The sequence below is a fragment of the Pleurodeles waltl genome, chromosome 5 (assembly GCF_031143425.1).
Source record: "Pleurodeles waltl isolate 20211129_DDA chromosome 5, aPleWal1.hap1.20221129, whole genome shotgun sequence".
Classification (NCBI taxonomy): Eukaryota; Metazoa; Chordata; class Amphibia; order Caudata; family Salamandridae; genus Pleurodeles; species Pleurodeles waltl.
This window is the reverse complement of record NC_090444.1, coordinates 1,535,382,388-1,535,403,113: the sequence shown is the minus strand read 5'-3', so window position 1 is coordinate 1,535,403,113 and position 20,726 is coordinate 1,535,382,388. Positions and strand designations below refer to the sequence as shown.

Here is a 20,726-nt window from a genome sequence, read left to right as displayed (position 1 = left end):
GCAAAGAACTCTTCACCATCATCAACGAACTTGCCAAACCCAAAGCCAGCAACATAGACCCCCCACACACACAGCCCCTATGCGACGCCCTTTCCAACCACTTCCTCCACAAAATCATGGACATCCACAACAGCTTCACATCACACACACCCACCACACATACCCCTCTCCCACCCAACTCAACCCCCATTCAAGACCCCCCCACCACACTATCCACATGGACCCCTACCACACATGAAGAAACCGAAAAAAACATGAACTCCATCCACTCCGGCTCCCCCTCCGACCCCTGTCCACACCGCATCTACTACAAAGCTAGCCCTACCACCGCCCCCATACTCTACAACATAATCAACTCCTCTTTTGACTCTGCCACCTACCCAGATCCCTGGAAGCACGCGGAAATTACTGCTATCCTAAAAAAAAAAAAAAAAAACCCGACCCGGAGATCCTCTCTAACTACCGCCCCATCTCCCTCCTCACGTGCCCCGCCAGGGTTGCAGAGAAATGAGTCAACACTCTCCTATCCCACTTCCTCGAAGAAACCAACACCCTCGACCCCTCACAATCTGGGTTCCGCAAGAACCACAGCACAGAAACCGCCATCATCGCATGCACTGACGACATCAGGACCAAAGTCGACAAAGGCGAAACCGTCGCACTCATCCTCCTAGACCTCTCCGCAGCTTTTGACACCGTCTGCCACCACACACTCCGCACACGCCTTCACAACATAGGAATCCGCCACAAAGCCTTAGACTGGCTCTCCTCCTTCCTCACCGACCGAACCCAGAGAGTCCGCCTCCCGCCCTTCCACTCCAACACTACCAAGATCACCTGCGGAGTCCCCCAAGGGTCCTCTCTCAGCCCCACACTCTTCAACATCTACATGATCCCCCTAGCCAACATTCTCCGAGCACACGGAATCACCATCCTCTCATATGCAGATGACACCCAACTCATCCTCTCCCTCACCCGCAACCTCACCACCGCCAAAACCAACTTACACGCCGCTCTCCTAGACACTGCCAACTGGATGACCACTAACCATCTCAACCTCAACTCAAACAAAACCAAAGTCATCATCTTCGGCCCCAACAAAACCACATGGGACGCCTCCTGGTGGCCCACCGCCCTAGGCCCGCAACCCACGCACGCAACCTTGGCATCATCCTCGACCCGCCCTCTCCATGACACAGCAATTCAATGCTCTAACATCCTCCTGCTTCCACACACTCCGCACCCTAAAAAAATCCTTCAAATGGATCCCCCCAGATACCAGAAAGACAGTCACCTACGCACTCATCAGCAGCAGACTGGACTACGGCAACGCCCTCTACGCCGGCACCACACTCAAACTCCAAAGAATCCAGAACACAGCTGCGCGCCTCGTCCTTGGCCTCCCCCGACACAAACGAATCTCACCACACCTCAAATCCCTACACTGGCTCCCCATATACAAGAGAATCACATTCAAGATCCTCATCCACGCACACAAATCCCTCCACACCAGCCCAACCTACCTCAATGAAAGAGTAAACTTCCACACGCAACCTCCAATCAACCGACCTCGCCCTAGCCACAGTCCCCTGCATCCAGCACACCACCACAGGAGGCAGGTCTTTCTCCTACCTCGCCCCCAAAACCTGGAACTCCCTCCCCACCGACCTTCGCAAAACGAAAGACCTACTGGTCTTCAGAAAGAAACTCAAGACTTGGCTGTTCGACCAGTGACCCTCCCTGTCCCGTCCCCCCCCCCTCCCCAGCGCCTTGAGACCCTCACGGGTGAGTAGCGCGCTCTACAAATTTCTTTGATTGATTGATTGAAGCGCCCAGTCTGACACAGCTCCACCACCAAAGTCTCCAGCTGCCACTAAGGGGCACATGAGTGTTATGCTAGCCCCCCACACCAAGGACACTCCTCCCTCCCAAAACGGAGGACTAAAGAGCCGCCCCCTCCCAAACACACTGGCAAGACCATGGGGCCACCTCCAAAACCTAGGGCCAAGGCCCCACCCTAATCCCAGGACAAGGAGGCCCCAACAAAATCCCTGGCCAAGGAGGCCACACCCAAATCCCTGGCCAAGGAGGCCACACCCAAATCCCTGGCCAAGGAGGCCACACCCAAATCCCTGGCCAAGGAGGCCCCACAGAAATCCAAGGCCAAGGAGACGACAACAAAAATCCAAGGCCAAAGAGGTGACAACAAAATCCAAAGCCAAGGAGGCCACACCCAAATCCCTGGCCAAGGAGTTTCTACAAAAATCCCTAGCCAAGGAAGCACCACAAAAATCCCTGCCCAAGGAGGCCCCACTCGAAAACATGGCCAAGGAGGCCCCACTCGAAAACATGGCCAAGGAGGCCCCACTCGAAAACATGGGCAAGGAGGCCCCACTCGAAAACATGGCCAAGGAGGCCCCACTCGAAAACATGGCCAAGGAGGCCCCACTCGAAAACATGGCCAAGGAGGCCCCACTCGAAAACATGGCCAAGGAGGCCCCACTCGAAAACATGGCCAAGGAGGCCCCACTCAAAACTGTGCCCAAGGAGCCCCATCCGGAACCAGAGACCATGGAGCAGCATCCCAAAACAGAGGCCAAGGAGCAGCATCCGGTACTAGAGGCCATGGAGCAGCATCCTGAATCGGAGGCCAAAGAGCAGCATCCAGAACCAGAGGCCAAGGAGCACCATCAATAACTAGTGGGCAGGCAGCCCCCTCCAGAACCAATGGGCAGGAAGCCCCCTCCAATGGGTGCCCCCTGAAGCCCACACCCCCTGAGGTGCCTGCCCAATTCCAAAATGATGCCCCAGAAAAGTGGAGTCCCATTGTTGTCAGGGGTCAGGTTGGGGCTAAGACTTTGCCTGTGAGCATTTGTGACTTTGGACTGGCCTTTGGGCCTGCATGTATTTCTTTCTGCAGTAGTGTATGTTTTTGCACTTTACATATTCATACAGCAGTAATACAGTGGTTGGAACTGTGTATGTGTCCTGGGTTTCTTTACTTCGGGGTTCTATTACTGTTATTTTCACATCTGGTTCTGGGTGTGTGTTTTGTTTATGGTGTGTGTCACTCTTCCCCCCCCCCCCTTCACTTGTGTGCTAGGTGGCTTTACTCACCGTCGTCTTTGGCGTTGGTGCTCCAAGACGGATATGGCATGGTACAGCATCTGGAAGATCTGTAGTTCTGGTTCCATGGTGGCCGCGGACTCCTGTATGTCCCTGGAGGTGAGTGTCTCCTTTTATATGATGTGTTTCCACCAGGCTTTTGGTGGTGTTGCTACCGCCCCGGATATCATGGCGGTGTGCTATGTCATAATATGGTGGGCGTATCCTTGTCTTCTGCATGCCTATAGGTGGCTTACTGCCGTATTTGGTGCTCGTACCGGGCTGGCGGTTGGTGTGGTACAGTGGCTGTCTATGGGAGGGCTCACCGCCATGGTCATTATTTGGTGGTCTTTACCGCCAGCCTGTTGGCGGTGATAGCGCCACATTTCTGACCGCCAGGGGCATAATGACCACCCTTGACCAGGACAGTGCTGGTTGGTGAATTGGACCCATGCTACATCACAGTCCGCCTTCATTTGCACCTAGGTCCCAGTCTACTGCAAGCAGCAACTTTGATTTGTGCTTTGTAGTTTTTGGCACTTTAAAACTTAAAAAATACATATTTCCAGTTCACCACATCGGATTTTTGTTGCTTTGGTGTCATATTGTTTATTAACTTTTACTCTTTTTTTTTCCTAGTTTGGTTTGGGATTCTTACTGTTTTGGCACTTCATAAATATCTTACAGATTGCCCTAAGACAAGTGCGCCTGCTCTATGCCATAGCTTCCAGAGGGTTCAGCTGATGTTAATTTTTTTATTTTGAGGTTTCCGTTGACATTGTGATTATTCCTTGAGATGGATAGTGATCCACCCCAAATAATCCAGTTTCTTACAAACGGGAATTGTGTTCCAAGTCAATAAGAACACAGGGAGACGTGAGGACAGAAAGGTTCTTCCAAGCCCAAGATGATAGCTTGCTATACATGTCATTAGCAGAGGTATTACATGAGAGACTGCCAGGTGAAAGTCTGTGAAAGAGCTGCAACCATGACAGTGTATAAAGGGACCCAAAATGACCCTATTACTCAAGTGATTATGGAAATTTGTAAAGAGACTCAGATAACTCAAAACACAATCACCCTTACAGAATGGGGTTGATGTTAGAAGCGAGTGTCTATTGGAGGTAGGTTCCAGTTGTTAAAGTTGCAGGAACGTGTGGGACTATGGTTAATAGGAATATCTTAAACCTGCGGAGATTCTTCCTGGAGCCAGTGGCAGAGGTGTGGTAGTCAGTGGGGAAGACATGGAGTACCTTGTAACCTGAGTTGAGGTAGAAGTCAATGGCAGTTGATCATGATAGATGGAGGGGTGAGAGAGAGAAGCAAGGTGCTACATTCCTCTAAGGCACTGATTTATTTTCCCATGTTTTAGCACCACGACCAATGCATACGTGGCTTGAACCATGTCAGCTGTGTTGACTAGAACACAAGACTGTTTATCATTCTAAGGACAAGACCAGAATCATTCCAGATTTGCCTAGTCCAGAACAAGGTAGTAATGGATCAGGGAAGCCACTGAGAAGGCCCTGGCTAATGAGCCCATTGTTTCAACTCCAGACAGAGAGGGATGGGACCCCACCCGAAGCAGAACAAGTGTAGGATTCATTGTCACTGCCAGAGCTGCAGGGGTTGTTGGCCTCTGGAGGACCTACTTGGGAGGAATGCCGCAAACAGCCCAGCATTCAGTCTGACCCCGAAGTGGATTCCACAGGCACAGAATGGTTAAGCAAGAAAATGGCCACTTTGTAAAAGTGGCATTTTCAAACAGACAGTTTAAAAAACAACTCTATGAAGTGATGTCATTTTAAATTGTGAATTCAGAGACCCCAAATTCCATATCTCCACCTGCTTCCAATAGGAAACTGCATTTAAAAGATATTTAAAGACAGCCCCCATGTTAACCTATGGGAGAGATAGGCCTTCCAATAGTGAAAACTGAATTTGGCAGGATTTCACTATCAGGACATGTTAAACACACCAGTGCGTGTTCCACCTTTTAAATACATTGCACCCTGCCCATGGGGCTACATAGAGCCTACCTCATGGGTGACTTACATGTAGTAAAAGGGAAGGTTTGGGCCTGGCAAGTGGGTACACTTGTCAGGTCGAATTGGCAGTGCAAAACTGCCCACAAACACACTGCAGTGGCAGGTCTGAGACATGTTTACAGGGCTACTTATGGGTGGCACAATCAGTGCTGCAGGCCCACTAGTAGCATTTGATTTACAGGCCCTGGGCACCCATAGTGCACTTTACTAGCGACTTACCAGTAAATCAGATGTGCCAGTCCTGGAAATCCAGTTACCAATATCTGTTAGACAGAGAGCACTTGCACTTTAGCAGTGGTAAAGTCCCCAGAGTATCAACACAGCAAAAACGAATTACAGCGCAGGGTCCAAGAACAGGAGGTCAGAAGCAAAAAGTACAGGGAGACCACGCCAACAGCTGCCAGGTCTAACAAATATGAAAGAGGCAAAATGCTACAAATATTCAAAGCCACAGTTACCACGTAGTAACGTGATTTGCCTTTTTTCTCTTCCAGTCCTTTGACTATGAAATCAACCTTTTTGTTAGCATAGCTTCATAGGTATAGATATTGTTTTTTAATTGATTACAAGCTAGATTTTGAACATAAAATTTCATTAAAACATAATGAAAGCAAATATGTGGGCTTACGTAATGTTGCACTAACAATGAAACAAGCAATTTGTCCCTTTTATAGATCTCCCCTACAGACAGCTTTTAGCTGTATTTTGTTGAAGACCTGTAGTCCACAATATCAATACTTGTATCAGCCCATTGTTTATCATTGATTGTCTTCCTTTTCAATCTTATTTGCTTGTTTTTTGTTCAATATTTTGCCTTCCTCGTCTTGTGTTTGTCCATCCCCTGGAGCATCACCTACCATCTTTGAGTGGTTGACTTGTATCCTTCTGCTCACATTTTGAAACTAGCTATTGCTTTTCCTTAAAGCACCACACTGGATTGCACATTTTCTTACTCTCTCTTCCAAGTGCTATTTTCCCCATCATTACTGTGTTGGTTTTGAATTGTCTCATGTATCCCTCATTTTGCATTAAATCCTAAATATTGGCACGCAAAAGCAGAATTCATGTAGTTGGGGGGGACAGACTGCTACAATCTTTTAGCTGGCTTTTTAGGCATATGGCTTGTTTTTAACAGGATTGAACAGAAGATCTCTCATCACCAAGAGGTCCATATATTTGCACCTTGGACTGACACAGAGCACTTCATGGCTCTAGCGTTTGTTTCAGTTTTGAGCTCTGTAGCAAGAAAATGAGTTATTTGCAAGCATTTTCAGTTGCAAGGTGACACTACTTAATTCTTTTTAAATTCTATCCAGGGGTTCTGGTATGAAAGTATTTTGACAAATAAACTACTCTTTTTATAAAGATTGACTATTTTGAATTCCGTGTACAGTTTCGTTATCCCCTAAGATTTTTTTCTTATACAGTATTTTCACTTTTTTTTGTTTTTGTTTTTTTCCTTTACTTTAAAAACCAATTCTTTACAAACACATATTGGCAAAGCCACCACTTGCTCACATTGTATAGGCAAGGCCTATTGGTTTTGCCAGTACTTGTTTCACCTCTTCTCCTGTATTTAGTGGAGTGGTTTTAACACCCATTCAGTGTTACTAAATTTGTTGGATTACTTGGTTCTTGTTCGATTACTGAATGCGGGTACACACAGTAAAAGCTTACATTGTCCCTTAACAGTGGTGCTTGCACTTGAATTAGTATTGGTCAGAGTAGTACATGCTTTACTAAGCTGACCTCTAATTGCACTGCACACAGCAAACTTATTTGCGAGGAACAAGTTATGCAATATAACCCTTGAATTTTCTTTTAGCATCTTCCAGTAATTAAACTGTTACTGATAGGAAGGTGGCCTATCCATGAAGGAGGTGACTTGGTAAGATTGGTAAGATTTGAATAGTTACGAATGATGATAAGTGGTGATTATTGTGAGGGTTAGGCACGTCATCAAAGTATGCGAATTGTAAAGAAACTTGATTCTTTGATTTCCGAATCAACTCTTTTAACGAGAAATGTATATTTTACAATCCTTGTAAAGTTGAAAATCTAACTCAACATTTGGAGACGTGTAATAATTTTAAGGATCTCCTTTAAGTAACATTTAATTTCTGAAAAAATGCATTGGCATTGAGTAACAGATTTACTTGAAATGAAATAGCTTTCATTTGTAATGCATTACAGATTGTTGTTTATTTAGGTTTGGTTGTCAAAGCACAATGGAACGATAATACACATATTTATATTCTGCTGGGAAACCCCTACCAATTTTAGTGCAATTCTGTTTTTCAGATCAAAGTTTGGCATGGATTACATCACTAGAGGTACAGCAGCCCAAAGTGTGTCTGAAGAAGTTAAAGAAACTGAGCCGTGCGCCTCACTCTAGAATTGAAAAGCATGTTTCTTGCAGATGATGGAACAACACCCATTTTTGATGATGAGTTACCCTATTTTTCATGGCAAGTTTGTATCAAGGTGATAGGTGCCGGCTTTGGCATTTACCTGGTAATATTTCTTTTTTCACACTGGTTGTCTTTTTGTTTCATTTCTACTTATCGCTGCCTGTCGGCCAAAGAGCAAGTCTTTTGGAATTTGGCTGCCACCCGTGCAGTGTTTGGAATTCAAAGTATTATCGTTGGCTTGAGGGCCCTGCTTTTTGACACGGACTTGTATGCAGACCCAATACGATCACAGCATGATTGGACATGGATTACTATTCTGGTGTCAACAGGCTTCTTTCTGTTTGAAAATGTGGCCCTCCATATGTTCAACATCTATTTCTCGACATGCGATATTTTCTTAGCCATTCATCACTTGGTTGCTTTTGCTGGCTACTTCGGTGCAGTGATTTGTGGCACAGCCGGACATTATATACCAATGATAACATTGCTCTTGGAAATGAGCACGCCTTTCACCTGTGTGTCATGGATGCTTCTTAAGGTAAGATTGTAAATGCAGTTTTATAAATCTACGACGTAAAGTTGAATTGTGCTAATAATTTCTCTTGTCACAATAGAATATTATTTATTTGGGAATTTTATTTACCACATTTTTACATCCAGGGAGCAACTGAGGGCTTTACAAAGAACCTGCTTTAAATCTCACCTACTACACAGCAAATGAATTGTCTGTTGCAAGTACATTGTGGGCTTACTTAAAACCTACAGGGTCCTGAAGGCTGCCCTTTGCTTACCATTGGCTGGCTTTCCTGTCACACTGATTTTCCTGCTGTTCATTTATGCTCCAACGTGTCAACCTTATGTTTGTTTCTCCTATGAAGCATTGCCTCTGTACCATCACTTTTGATTAGCTGGCTTCTGAGCTTTCTCTGCTTGCCTTTCATGCACTACTTGTTTCTTTTCTGTTATACTCTCCATTATAAGACACATCCAACAGACTTACGTTTGAAGGCCGATCTAAAAAAATGTAAATAATATTTATCGGAAGCAAATATGGGATCATAAACAACAGGAAAATCATGTCTTTTGGGCAAAGGCCTTATTTCTAAGCAAAAAATCTAATGTACAGGGATTTTTGAAAATGATAAATGACTTAAACAAAGACCCAATGACCCTGACCAGCTCCAATATCGCGGAATCTGTATGGACTGAATATTTAATCTACCATTTTGGTGAAAAAAGGGAACTATCGAAAACCTGGACGATATAACAAAAGAGTCAAGCCCAAAAGGATCTATATTAAAGCTCCCCACTCACCAAATAAAATCTGGAATTTTTACATTTAAAATGTCAGAAGTTGTAAATTTAATGAAGAACAGTAAAAATGGAGGAGCTCCAGGTCCTAATGGGATCCCAAACGGGCTATTCAAAATGAGCCCAGCCTTTTGGGGAAAAAACTGTCCCTGACTTACAACAACTGTATAGAACTAGGAAGTATTCCAAAATTATGGAGGGGAGCTATAATCTATCCGATATTTAAAGGTGGTAGTAAATTTTATCCCGAAAACTATTGTTTGATTACTTTAATGGATGTAGAGGCCAAATATTATGCTGGGATTTTACTGGAGGAACTTAGCAGGTGGGCAACCGAGAATAGTACTATTCCCCCCCCAACCAGGCAGGCTTTGCAAAGGACCCAGGAACCACCACAATTATTCCATGTCTCCCCACTGTCATTGACAAATGTAAACAAAAGAATCAACCGTTGTATCTGTGTTTCGTAGATTTCAAATCAGCTTTTGATTTGGTACAGCGACGCCTTCTATGGGAGAAACTAGCCTCCTGGGAAATACCGGGAAATCTGCTAAAAGCCATCCAGCTGTTATACACAGATACATTGATTAGAGTTAAGATTGGTGACGGTTCCTTCCTTTCAAGGGAAATTAAGACAAAACAAGGTCTGAAACAAGGCTGTGTGCTGGCACCATTTCTTTTTAATCTTTTTCTGTCAGATCTGACTGTGAAACTAAATAACGTGAACGCCCAGGCCCCTAAAGTAGGAGACATGCCTATCTCCAACTTGTTATACGCTGACGATGTAGTACTTCTGAGTCAAACCAAAGTAGGATTACGTTGGCTCATCATCAAGTTATCGGAATACGCTGAACTAAATGGAAATTAATCAGAAAAAAAACAAAGTGATGGAAATAAGTAATAAAATCTCAAGATTTAAAAAATGGCACACCCAAAGGGGAGTACTGGAACAAGTAAACCAATATAGAGACCTGGGTGTACTGTTTGACGAACGGGGGTCTTTTCTACCTCAGAAGCAGGAACTATATCATAAGGGAAACGCTCTACTGCTTGCTTTTCACACCCTGAAGAAGCAGCTCAATGATCCCTAGCTACTGTCCCTTGCTGCAAGTTATTGCAGCCAAACTAAATTCGAGCACTGTGTGGACAAGATGCAACCATCCTCAACAGAATCACTGGGAAAATATTTAGGTCTCTATTCAAGTTACCAGGGTATACCCCCCAAGTACAAATTAGGCTGGAGTTTGGTAATTTAATCCAGTGCCTAGTTAGGCAATCCAGTTATATCAAAATCTGGAAACACTTAGAGCTAACTAAAGAAAATCAGCTTTGCCAAGGACTTTGGAAGGAGATTAGTTCCAATCCTAAAGCCAAGCAAAGACAGTATTTAGATCAGGCATTAGAAGGCCTGGAAGTATGGGATCTATGGGATTCAAATCTCTCCTACAACACATTCAAAACAATCTTAAACCGAACAGTGAAGAAAAGATCGGTAATTGTAGATAAGAGCCTACTGGCTACCAGATCACATTCTTGGATGATAATAAACAAATATAAACTTCTGAAATATCAGCCTTACTTGGAGGCTGGGTGGTCAAAAGCTGCCAAGGATCTTTTCATCAGACATCGATTTGGCATTATTCATGGTGATGCCCATCGACCCCAATGGGAACGCACCTAAACAATTCCTCAGTGTAGGATGTGCGGATGTGGACTGGAAGAACAATCCACCTGATCTGCATCTGTAACAGCTTAAGAAATGAACGAAAACTTCTATTAAAGGCAGCATTTAACCAAAGGGGAAGACAAGCAGTGATTGCTTGCTTTAATCCTTCAGACTTTGTCTTGAACGTAAAATTTACAAAGGTTTTACGCTTGATATCTAAAAAACTACAACAAGTTTTAAACTAGTATAAATGTAACATATGTGTACCTATAGACTTAGAGTCCTGGACTGATTCTAGGGAAACTTCAGATAAAATAAATCGGACCTAAAATATACCTTTATAGTCTTTAGAATCTTTTGTATAAAGATGTGGACACACAGAAAAAGATGTATTATACAACTAACACAATATGGAAATAAATATACCTATAGAAATAGGGGGTTACTGTTAGGGTTACTGTTAGTAATAACATTTAAAAAGTTTACTCTTCCATGGAATATACACTAGGAAAGTCGCGGTTAGGCATGCAGGACTGCACATCTACACCTGGAAGGTTTCCTAGATTAAAAATGGGAAGTCTTGATCCTTTTTTTGTTGTTTTTTAATGTACAAGGGATGGTATGTATTTATTTGATTCTATCTTTTTTTTTAAGTGTATGTATGATGCATTGGTTTTAATTAACTACGCATTTAAAATAAACTTGAACTCTCCATGAGAGTTCATTTTATTTCCGACTGCCTCCCTTATATTCTGTGTTGCCCCGTATCGTTCATGTTCTTATCCATGCCCCCTCCATGTTGTGCTCGTCCTCTTGTACTTCTCTTTTTACGGAATAATACATCACAGTGCATTAAGCGTGTGTAACATTGCTTCCTCTTCTTTTACTTGAGCTTATTCTTGTCTTGGACCATGTACAGTACTCTGCTGCATTGTGGCTAGATTTGTGCTATACAGATGCCAAAAACATACTCCTCTGTGTTGCTTTCACACCCAAGTGCTTCCCCTCTGCCTGCACCAAGTTGCTTGCTCACCCATTGCTTCTCCTTCCCACCCTTAAGCTCCTTCTTACTTTCCCCACTCATGTTGTCCTCTCCCCTCCTGTACAAAAGAAAGGACAGCAATGGGAAGAAGGTTATAGGACTAGGCGCTCACAGTGAATCATCAAGTTAGTGCATAATCTAAACAATCATAGGCACGGTGCTCCTGGCAGGAGGATCCTCCCCCATCCTCCAATGTTTCTCTAAGAAAAACACAGCATAATCAACAGATGTCAAGGCACTCGTGAATGAATAAAGGGTCAGTAATCGATGTACGTATATTGTCAAGTCCTCTTCCAAGTAATCAGGTACAAAGTAGACCGTGGAAGGTTAGCATGAATCCAATTCATTCTTGAGATGTAATATTCATATACTGGTAAAACAGAAAACAGCCAACACATGTTTCGTATTAGGAGAAAATGATCTCAATGACTTCCTCAGTGCTCAACACGATGTTTAGATCAGAAAAAGATGAATCAAAAAAAGCTATAGTAGCTCTCATGAAATTCCAAATGTTAGTTATCCGATATATAGTGCTGTATTTAATAGTCCGCGTAAGCTTGTAAGGGGTGTGTGTATAAACACCTCCTTAACTAAAGATACCAGGAGGACACGAAATAGCGTGTCCAGAGAGTAGAGTAACCCCCTCCGGTCAACACTTGTTTCGTCTTAGGAGAAAATGATCTCAATGACTTCCTCAGGGCGGTAAAAGATACAATTATAACTAAATTCACACATATAAACTCTGTGTCATGTATTAAGAAACATATACAACAAATTGCACCTTAACAGAAAAATCCCTACATCAATTCCCACATGACTTTGTGAAAAAATGCCAATAAAAACCACCAAAGTATACTGCATGTGACAATTCGTGAATAACAGACAGTTATGAAGCCACACATAAGAATACTGATTGAATATGTAAAATAATATGAGAATTAATATAACATTCCTATTCTTCTGCCCAGACAGAAAATACCATGAAAGTCATGACACCAGCGTGAAAACAAACTGACTGGGACCAGTCAGCTGAAAGGCCCCTACAGTCCAGACCCAAATAGAAGTGATCAAGAGTTTCCCAAGCAGTAAGAGAGAAGAATTCATGCATTAACAAAAAACACATCTATAAAAGAAGTTCATACCTCAACACTGTTTAGATCAGAAAAGGATGAATCAAAAAAAGCTATAGTAGCTCTTATGAAATTCCAAATGTTAGTTATCTGCGAGAAAACACAGAAAGTATGCACAGTAGCAGGATTAGTTAAAAGATCGAATCCAGGGAATAGCGACTCGAGTTAAAAAGAATGAACTTTCAATGTGGTATCCTCCCAACAATTCTCAAAAATAATAGTGAGCATAGCTACTAAGTTGGAACACTTGGGCCCTCATTACAACCCTGGCGGTCCAAGACCGCCAGGGCTGTTTTGGCTGAAGCACCGCCAACAGGCTGGCGCTGCTTCAGAGGGGATTAAGATCGCAGTTGTAGCGCCGCGGTCGCACCGCCGGGGCCGACGGTTTCCCGCCACATTTGCCCCAGCGGTGATAATCGCCCAGGGGATTACGAGTCCCCCTACTGCCAGCCTTTTCCTGGTGGAAAAGGCTGGTGGTACGGGGAGTCGCAGGGGCCCCCTGACAGGGCCCCGTGCAGGTTTTCACTGTCTGCATAGCAGACAGTGAAAAGCGCGACGGGTGCAACTGCACCCGTCGCACGGCCGCAACACCGCCGGCTCCATTTGGAGCCGGCTCCCATGTTGCGGCCCACATCCCCGCTGGGCCGGCGGGCGGAAACTCTGTTTCCGCCCACCGGCCCAGCGGGATGTCATAATGGGCACCGCGGGAGTGCGGCTGCATTGGCGGCTGCACGGCGGTTACCGCCGCCCGCCAATGTTGTAATGACCCCCTAAGTGCCAGACATCCTTCCTACATACAAACTATAGAAGGAATGGACATCCCAATGATTCACATTTATCAGGGCTATTTTAGAATTTTCATGTGCGCTATCTTTAAAAGGTCCTTCTCATAGGTTCTACAGATAATAAGGAAACAAATCAAAATTACTGCCTCGAAATTCCCAAAATAACGAGCATTAACAGTCTTGGAGAAAACACTCTATATATCAAGCATTCCTCCTGCATACAAGCTGGAGCAACTTACAACAACCCTCGATGTTTAAAAGGCCCTCAGGAGTGAAAAACAAACCAATTTTTGTTGGTACGTGCCCCACAGTGAAAGGATTTGCATAAAATAACAGACAAATAAAACAACTGTGTTAACATACTAGGATCTGTGTCCCACATTCTGACAGGCAATAGAAAATGTTCTAGCTTTGCAACAAGAATTTTAGATTTGATTAAGGACGTGGAGCCGAGGATTATGCTTCTCAATCTTTACTACTCAAAATGCAGCAGGTGATGGAAAAACTGTAACCATACTACATATCCCATGAGGTTTTTAACCACGCCTCTTCCTTTAGCCACTGATAATGTCAAGGCTTAACATACAAAAAGAGACGCACCATCTTTCCTGCCTTTTTCTTTGCGAAAAACAGTAATCTCAAAAGTGAACCATGTCCATAACAAGGAACAAAAGATGAAGATACTCAACGGAGGTTTACCCCAATCCAACTAGGTTAGATTCCAAAAAGAAAGAAATAAGCTAGAAAATGTTCTTTTCTATGGCTGGACTGGAGGCTCCGATTATGCTGGTTCAAAGCTGACCAACCACAACAGAAAAAGCATTCACACTAGGTTTATAATAAAAAATCTTAAGCATAGAGTCAGAAGACCAATCAGCAGCACAAAGAATATCTTCCAGCCTAGAACCCAATGCAAATACCTTGGACACCATGGTCTCCCTAGCTGAATGAGCCCCTTACCTAGAGATATCAATGCCAGCTTTTGACATGTCCTAGAGAACCCTATGGTCTAAGGTCACTGCCGAAAACAGATGTAATGGTTTCTTAAGAGCCAACAACAGAGGACCAAAAAGGTCAGCCCTATGTACAGCAAAGCGCTCTTCATAAACTTTTAAACATTTATGCATTATGAGGAAAGGCTGGCTCATCAATAGACCAGAACATGGATTTTGTCCTCTTTGAGATAAAAAAAGGAAACACCACCTGGAGAAAACAACCTACCTGCGAGATCCAGTTCTCTTACATTAGACACTCTTCGGCAAAAAAACAAGCATAAAAACATAGTCAGCTTAACGGGAAGCTGCTTCAAAGATAAAACTAAATTGTCTTGTCATGCCTCAAATAAGGACAGAAAATCGTTCACATCCCAAAACTGGGAATAACAAGGTTTAGGAGGATTTGCCACCCTAATACCTTTTAATAACTTAAACACCAGAGGATGAGTACCTACTGATTTACCATCATCTAGACCATGCCCAGCAGACAAAGCCGACCTGAAATTATTTGCCAAACTGTAATATAATCCAGATTCAGCACATTCTGAAACAAAATTCAAACCATCTTTTAATTCGGATTCCATGGGAACCACCTCCCATTTCTTTAATGCTGAGGAATAACGTTTGCGGGTAGAAGGAGCCCAAACCTGGTATATAAAAGTGGCAGCTGCCAATTAAATGCCTTCAGTTTGACCATGTATCCCGAAATCTTCCAGGCCATCAGAGTTAGCTGGCTATTGACATTTCCAGAAGGGTCGGTAACTATGGTTGTGACTTCCACACCGTGGTGATCAGAACCAAGGATGTCAGTTGCCGTCTGGTTTGAGCTGTGACCCTCTGAATCATGGCAAAGTGTGGGAACGCATATTTCACTTGAGCTGTCCAAATCTGTGGAAAGGCATCCATCGCCAAGGGCTGTCTGGTCCGGTCTCCAACTGCAGAATTTGTTCAGTTGAGCATTTAAGTGCTCCGCAAACAGGTCCACCTGGCACAGTCCCAATGATGACATAATATTCTTGGAAACATTGGGATGGAGTTTCCAATCTCTATAACCCACGAGGAATCTGGAATTCCAATCTGCCACCAGATTGTTCATCCCTGGAAGGAATCCCACCAGAACCCTTATCTTCTGAGAAAGACAAAAATGGCAAAAGTCCCTGACTGTGTTTGCCAGAAGGTGAGATGTTCGCCCCAAACAATTGGTGTATCGGACGTCAGACACATTGTCCATCCACAGGAGAATGCAAAAGCTGTTCTTTATCAGAGACAGGGACTTTATGGTGAAGGAGTATGCTAGCAATTCCAAGCAGTTTATGTAGAGTCAAAATTCCTGGGACAATCATTGACTACCGGTCAGCATGATTGAGACTTGTCGAGAGATGTGAAAGTATTCACAAATTTTGCAGTGTCTTTGACAAAGCAAACGTCAAAAAGCTGCCCTTCAGCGAGGGGGTCTGGTTCAGCTTAAGCCAGTTCAACTAATTGTGAATCAATCCATAACAATAGACTTGCGACGTTCAGAGGCCGGAGCACAATTAGCGTTCCTAGGAGGCAGTTTGCCCGCTGCGTCCACCCTGCCAGGACCTCCGGGTGGACGGGGGCATCTGTCTCGTGCATTAAGGGCCAGTTCAAAAATCTTGGCCAGAGGGCCATAGACATCAAGAAGTTTGCCCTGAGAGGCCTAGATGGCCTTGTCCATACCCTTCTTTGGGTCTTTCTTGAGCTTTTTTTTAGGAAGGTCAGCATCGTGGCACCTATGTCAGGGGTGAGAGCAGTCTTATGCAGCAAGTCCGGCATTGGGCATTCGGATCTGAGCCTGGATTGGGCTTCTTTTTCAAAGCCTTTGTGGAGGTGGAGGTGCATGTACTCAGCCACCGGAGGAGCAGGGGTCCAATCAGAAGATTTGGGATGGGTAATCTCCAAAGGTTCAAAAGTGAAAGGAGTTGGAATTGGAAGGGAGTGGGAACTTTGCACCTTTTTAGATCATTTAGTAGCTTGGGATTTGTAGGAAGAAGAGAAAGAATCTGAATCCGTGGCAGAAGTGGGGGCGTTTGCTGTTGGAGAGGGAGGAACAGAGCAAGCTCCAGAAGAATAAGTGTGATCAGGCAACACTCTTTGGGATAATTTTGGTAGAGACTTCTCTGTGAATAGACTTGTCGTCACAAGGGCCTGTCAATCTTTTATAGCAGTGGGGTAAACCTCCTTTTTGCCAGTGTTACAGTGCCTGTGTGCCTCTTTTTATAATTATGAAATTGGCATTCCCTGACTGCTATAATTAACTGCACAGCCAGTCTACAAGTAATAAGCCTGCAGTCATTGTGTCCTGGAACTGCAGTGGGTGGCACAATTGGTGCTCAAACCTACTGATGTAATTTAACTTACACACCTTGGGTACACTTAGAGGAGAATTTAAGAAAAGTGTTGCTGCATACAAGGCAGTGCCACTTTTCCTGGGCCCCGTAGCACCCCCTAACGCCACCATGTGTGCTCTGTATTTAACATATGGCACACTATGGTGGTAGTTAGGGAACTAGCGTCAAAACTTTTGACGGTAGTTTGGAGCTTTGAAGGATAAGCGCCAACATATTTTATGTTAATCCTGCAAAGCACATTGAGGCCCATTGAAAAGAATGGTGTACTTCCTTTTAGCGCCTGCTCTGTGCAGGTGTCAAAAATGCCGCTAAAAATGGTGCCAATGAATCTTTTAGATTTCATTGCCCCATTTTTTCTGCCCCCCTAATGGGGGAACACTCTCTTGCATACATTATACCTGGCACAGACAGAATGTGGCGCAAGGGGTTACAAAGTGGTGCAATGCATGTTTGCACCACCTTGTAAATGTGGCGCTGTGATTTTGGCCTTGTTGGGCCGCATTAGCATCAAAACGATGATGCCAATGTGTCGCAAGGAGGCGCTAGGACCTCTTAAATCTGGGCTTTAGTACCATATACTTGCAAGTAAGTTAAATATACTAATCAGGTGTATGCCAATTGTATCATGCTGTAACGAGGAATCCATGCACTTTACCAGGGGTTAGTAGGACTAAAGTGCACAGAGTTCTGCAGCCAGCAAAAACAGTCAAGGCAGTAATCTGTGGGTGCATCATGCAAAAGATGGTAATTTCCAACATGAGTCCAATCCCAACCCCAGCAGAAGGCGAGGATAATTATCCACTCCATGGAATTTCCATCGCAAAAGCAGAAAATTTGGAAAGACGATCCGCATTGGCAGTCCCAGGGCGATGTTCCACTGTAGGGAGATGGACCACCTCAACAGTTTAGGATCTCACCCCGCATTTGCATCAGACATCTGAAGGCTCTGTGTTCTGTCTGAACCTGTAAATGAGTTCCAAACAGATACGGTCAGTTTCTTCAGTGCCCAGACCAATGCTTCCCTTGCAATTGCACTCAACCTTTGTTCACTTGGCGATTGCCTCCTGCTGACAAACGCTATAGGTTGTTCCAGTCCCTTCTCATTTAGCTGTGAAACAACAACTGCAGTACCATATCCTGAAGCATCTGTGTGCACAAGGAATTGTTTGCAGAAGTGAGGTACCTTAAAAGCGTGTGCTTAACACATGACTTCCTTTCGGGTGTCAAATGCCTTCAGGCACACATCTGTCCAAATCTCCTTTTTTGGCTGCTATTTGAAAGTCAACTTGTTCAGGCGGCGACAATAGTACCATATCCCTTACCAAATATACTATTATATCCAGTGAAGCCCAAAAAGGCTGTCATCTGGGTCTGGTTCTTGGAAGACTTCCAGGCCATAATAGTCTGGGTCTTGGCTGGAGAGGTTGCACATGGCCTCCACCAACTTGGTGGCTCAGGTACACCCACAGAACCCTACCTTGTCTGGCATACACTGGCCTTGCTAACCAGGCCTGGGTGTTTCACAGCCTGAAGTACTTCCCTGTGATGTTGCAGGTAGTTGTCCCAGCTGGAGATGAAGACAGGAATGTCATCTAGGGAGGCTGAACTGACGTTTTTCAGCTGTGCTAGGACCCAGTTGATCAAACTCTGGATGGTGGAACTGGCATTCTTTAACTCAAAGGGCATAACCAGCAACTAAAAGTGTCCTTCCGGGGTGGAGAATGTTAATCTCCTTCAGCCCCACCCATGGGCAATCTGCCAACACCCAGACGTCACAACAAAGGTACTGAGAAACGTGGCAGTGCCCAACCTGCCAGCAAGGTAAACTGCAGCTCATCAGCTCTGAAAATGGGGTGAGCATCAGTCTTGGTGACTAAATTGAGGCCAATGTAATCCACACAGAACCAGAGATACAGTGGGGCAGCCTTGGGTACCAGAACCACTGGGCTGGACCAAGGACTACATGAGGGCTTGATAACCCCCAGATCCAGCATCTTAAAAACCTCATCTTTGATACAGGCTCTTACCTGATCACACAGGCTGTAAATTTGTTGTTGACAGGGATGCTGTACCCTATGTCAATGTTAATGATACACCAGTTGGTTATCCCGGGGTAAATTATGAAAGAGAGGAAATTTGTCCCTGTAACAGGTGATAGTCTCTCTGCTGTTCTGCTGTCAGTGTGGGGAAGAAGACAACTCTTTGCACTGACCCGTTGTGTTCATTGGAAGGCAATAGTTCTGGAAGGGGTTCACCCTCATCCTCCCCAACACCACCTGTCACCATGAACATTGTTCCACTAATAGAGTGGGTGAGGGTTGTTTTACACAGTAGGTGAGTATCTGATGGTTTTAGTCTTGAGCATCCCACACCATTCCTATAGCATTTTGGTTTGGGATGCCTTAGTGTTAAATAAACCATACATCACCATTATTGAGTTAGAGGATAGGGCAACATGACCAACTTGATGTTGTGCCTCTTATGATTCATGCCCCCCCGCCCCGAACACTCGACAATTGTTAAGTAGCATATCACACGAATAAATATATATAACTAGTGAAAATTATTTCACAGGTCCCTGTCACAATCATACAAATGTGTTTCATAATCATACTGGGTACACATATCCTTATGTAAATAATTCTGTTTGTCTTGGCTGTTCTGGAGTACAGTGGTAAGCGAAATCCATATAATTTGCTTCAAGTGCTGATATCCTTATCAAATATAGTGGTTTTCAGAATTATTTGCCACATTGTTTTGTCATCTTTCCTGCTTGTATCTCACTGCTGCACTACTTTCTTTTCTTTAATAGGGAATTAGTGAACACAAGTCCTATTGTGACATCTGCTGGTTGGCCACAGAATTAGTTTCATTTGCTTTCAGATACATGTAATTTCTATTAAACTTCAATTACATCCCGATCAGCATTTGATTTTTTTTTGCGATGAATTATTAGCTGTAATCTCTGCATAATTTTTTTTACATGTATACTTTTATTTGATGTTCCCTTAACATCTTTCAAAATTGTAATCGTCGGTTAACACATTGTTTACACGAAGATAGCGTTGAACTAGTAGACCGCATCCAACATGTCGCATTCGACAGAACACTGAGCATACATAAAACATCACAGACATTCCATGTAGCAGGGCATCACCGATCTCACAACGGCAAACACCGTAATAACAGACAATCACAGCTTTAACAGACAATGAGTCAGAAAAATGCAGACGTAGAAGGTAGCTGAGACACTATGTTGTCTGAATTCACTGAACCCACAGCAGCACTACACTTTTCATAAAGAGTACTCATCTTAACGACACCACTCCAAAACCAAGAAACCACAGCTAAAATGATTTAAAGGGATGTTGGACCCCAACTAGACACAGTAGTTTGTTATTGCTTAAAGATACTGGAAGCCGTGTTGTGGTCATAACAAACTTTCAATTCGCATGTCCTCGGATTGGTAAAGATCACTTGCCACACACACCGCACAATACAACTCTACACATACACCAACTTTTAACTGCACCCACACTACTGATACTCCTACTCATACAGAAAAGAGACTCAGTCTGCGGGACAGTCCTTTAGACCAACGTAGCCGAATCCGACAACACTGAGACCAGCCTGATAGCAGAACAGTGCTGTACAGATGCCTGTTTATATCATCATTTAACTTCATCGGTTTTCTTAACATTTCCCCTTTTCTTGGTCTTTCCTTTTCTGTCTATATCTTCTTTTCTTTTCTTTTTTTAATTCGAAACGATTCTACCTCGTATCTTATGTATATAGTGTTCGTTATTTCCACAAGTCGTCACTTTATGGGACTTCGAATTGTTTTGCTTGGCTGACTCTTAT

At 44.0% G+C, this 20,726-nt stretch overlaps 1 protein-coding gene across 2 annotated transcripts in view; it reads left to right on the top strand.

Annotated features, from left to right (window-relative positions):
• CLN8 (CLN8 transmembrane ER and ERGIC protein) overlaps nucleotides 1-20,726 on the top strand; it is an 86,961-nt gene that overhangs the window by 35,957 nt on the left and 30,278 nt on the right. For both annotated transcript variants that reach the window (XM_069235820.1, XM_069235821.1), the window contains one exon: nucleotides 7,455-8,102. In XM_069235820.1, coding sequence (XP_069091921.1) covers nucleotides 7,560-8,102 — 543 coding nt within the window. In that variant the 5' untranslated portion in view covers nucleotides 7,455-7,559. The remainder of the gene's footprint in view (nucleotides 1-7,454; nucleotides 8,103-20,726) is intronic.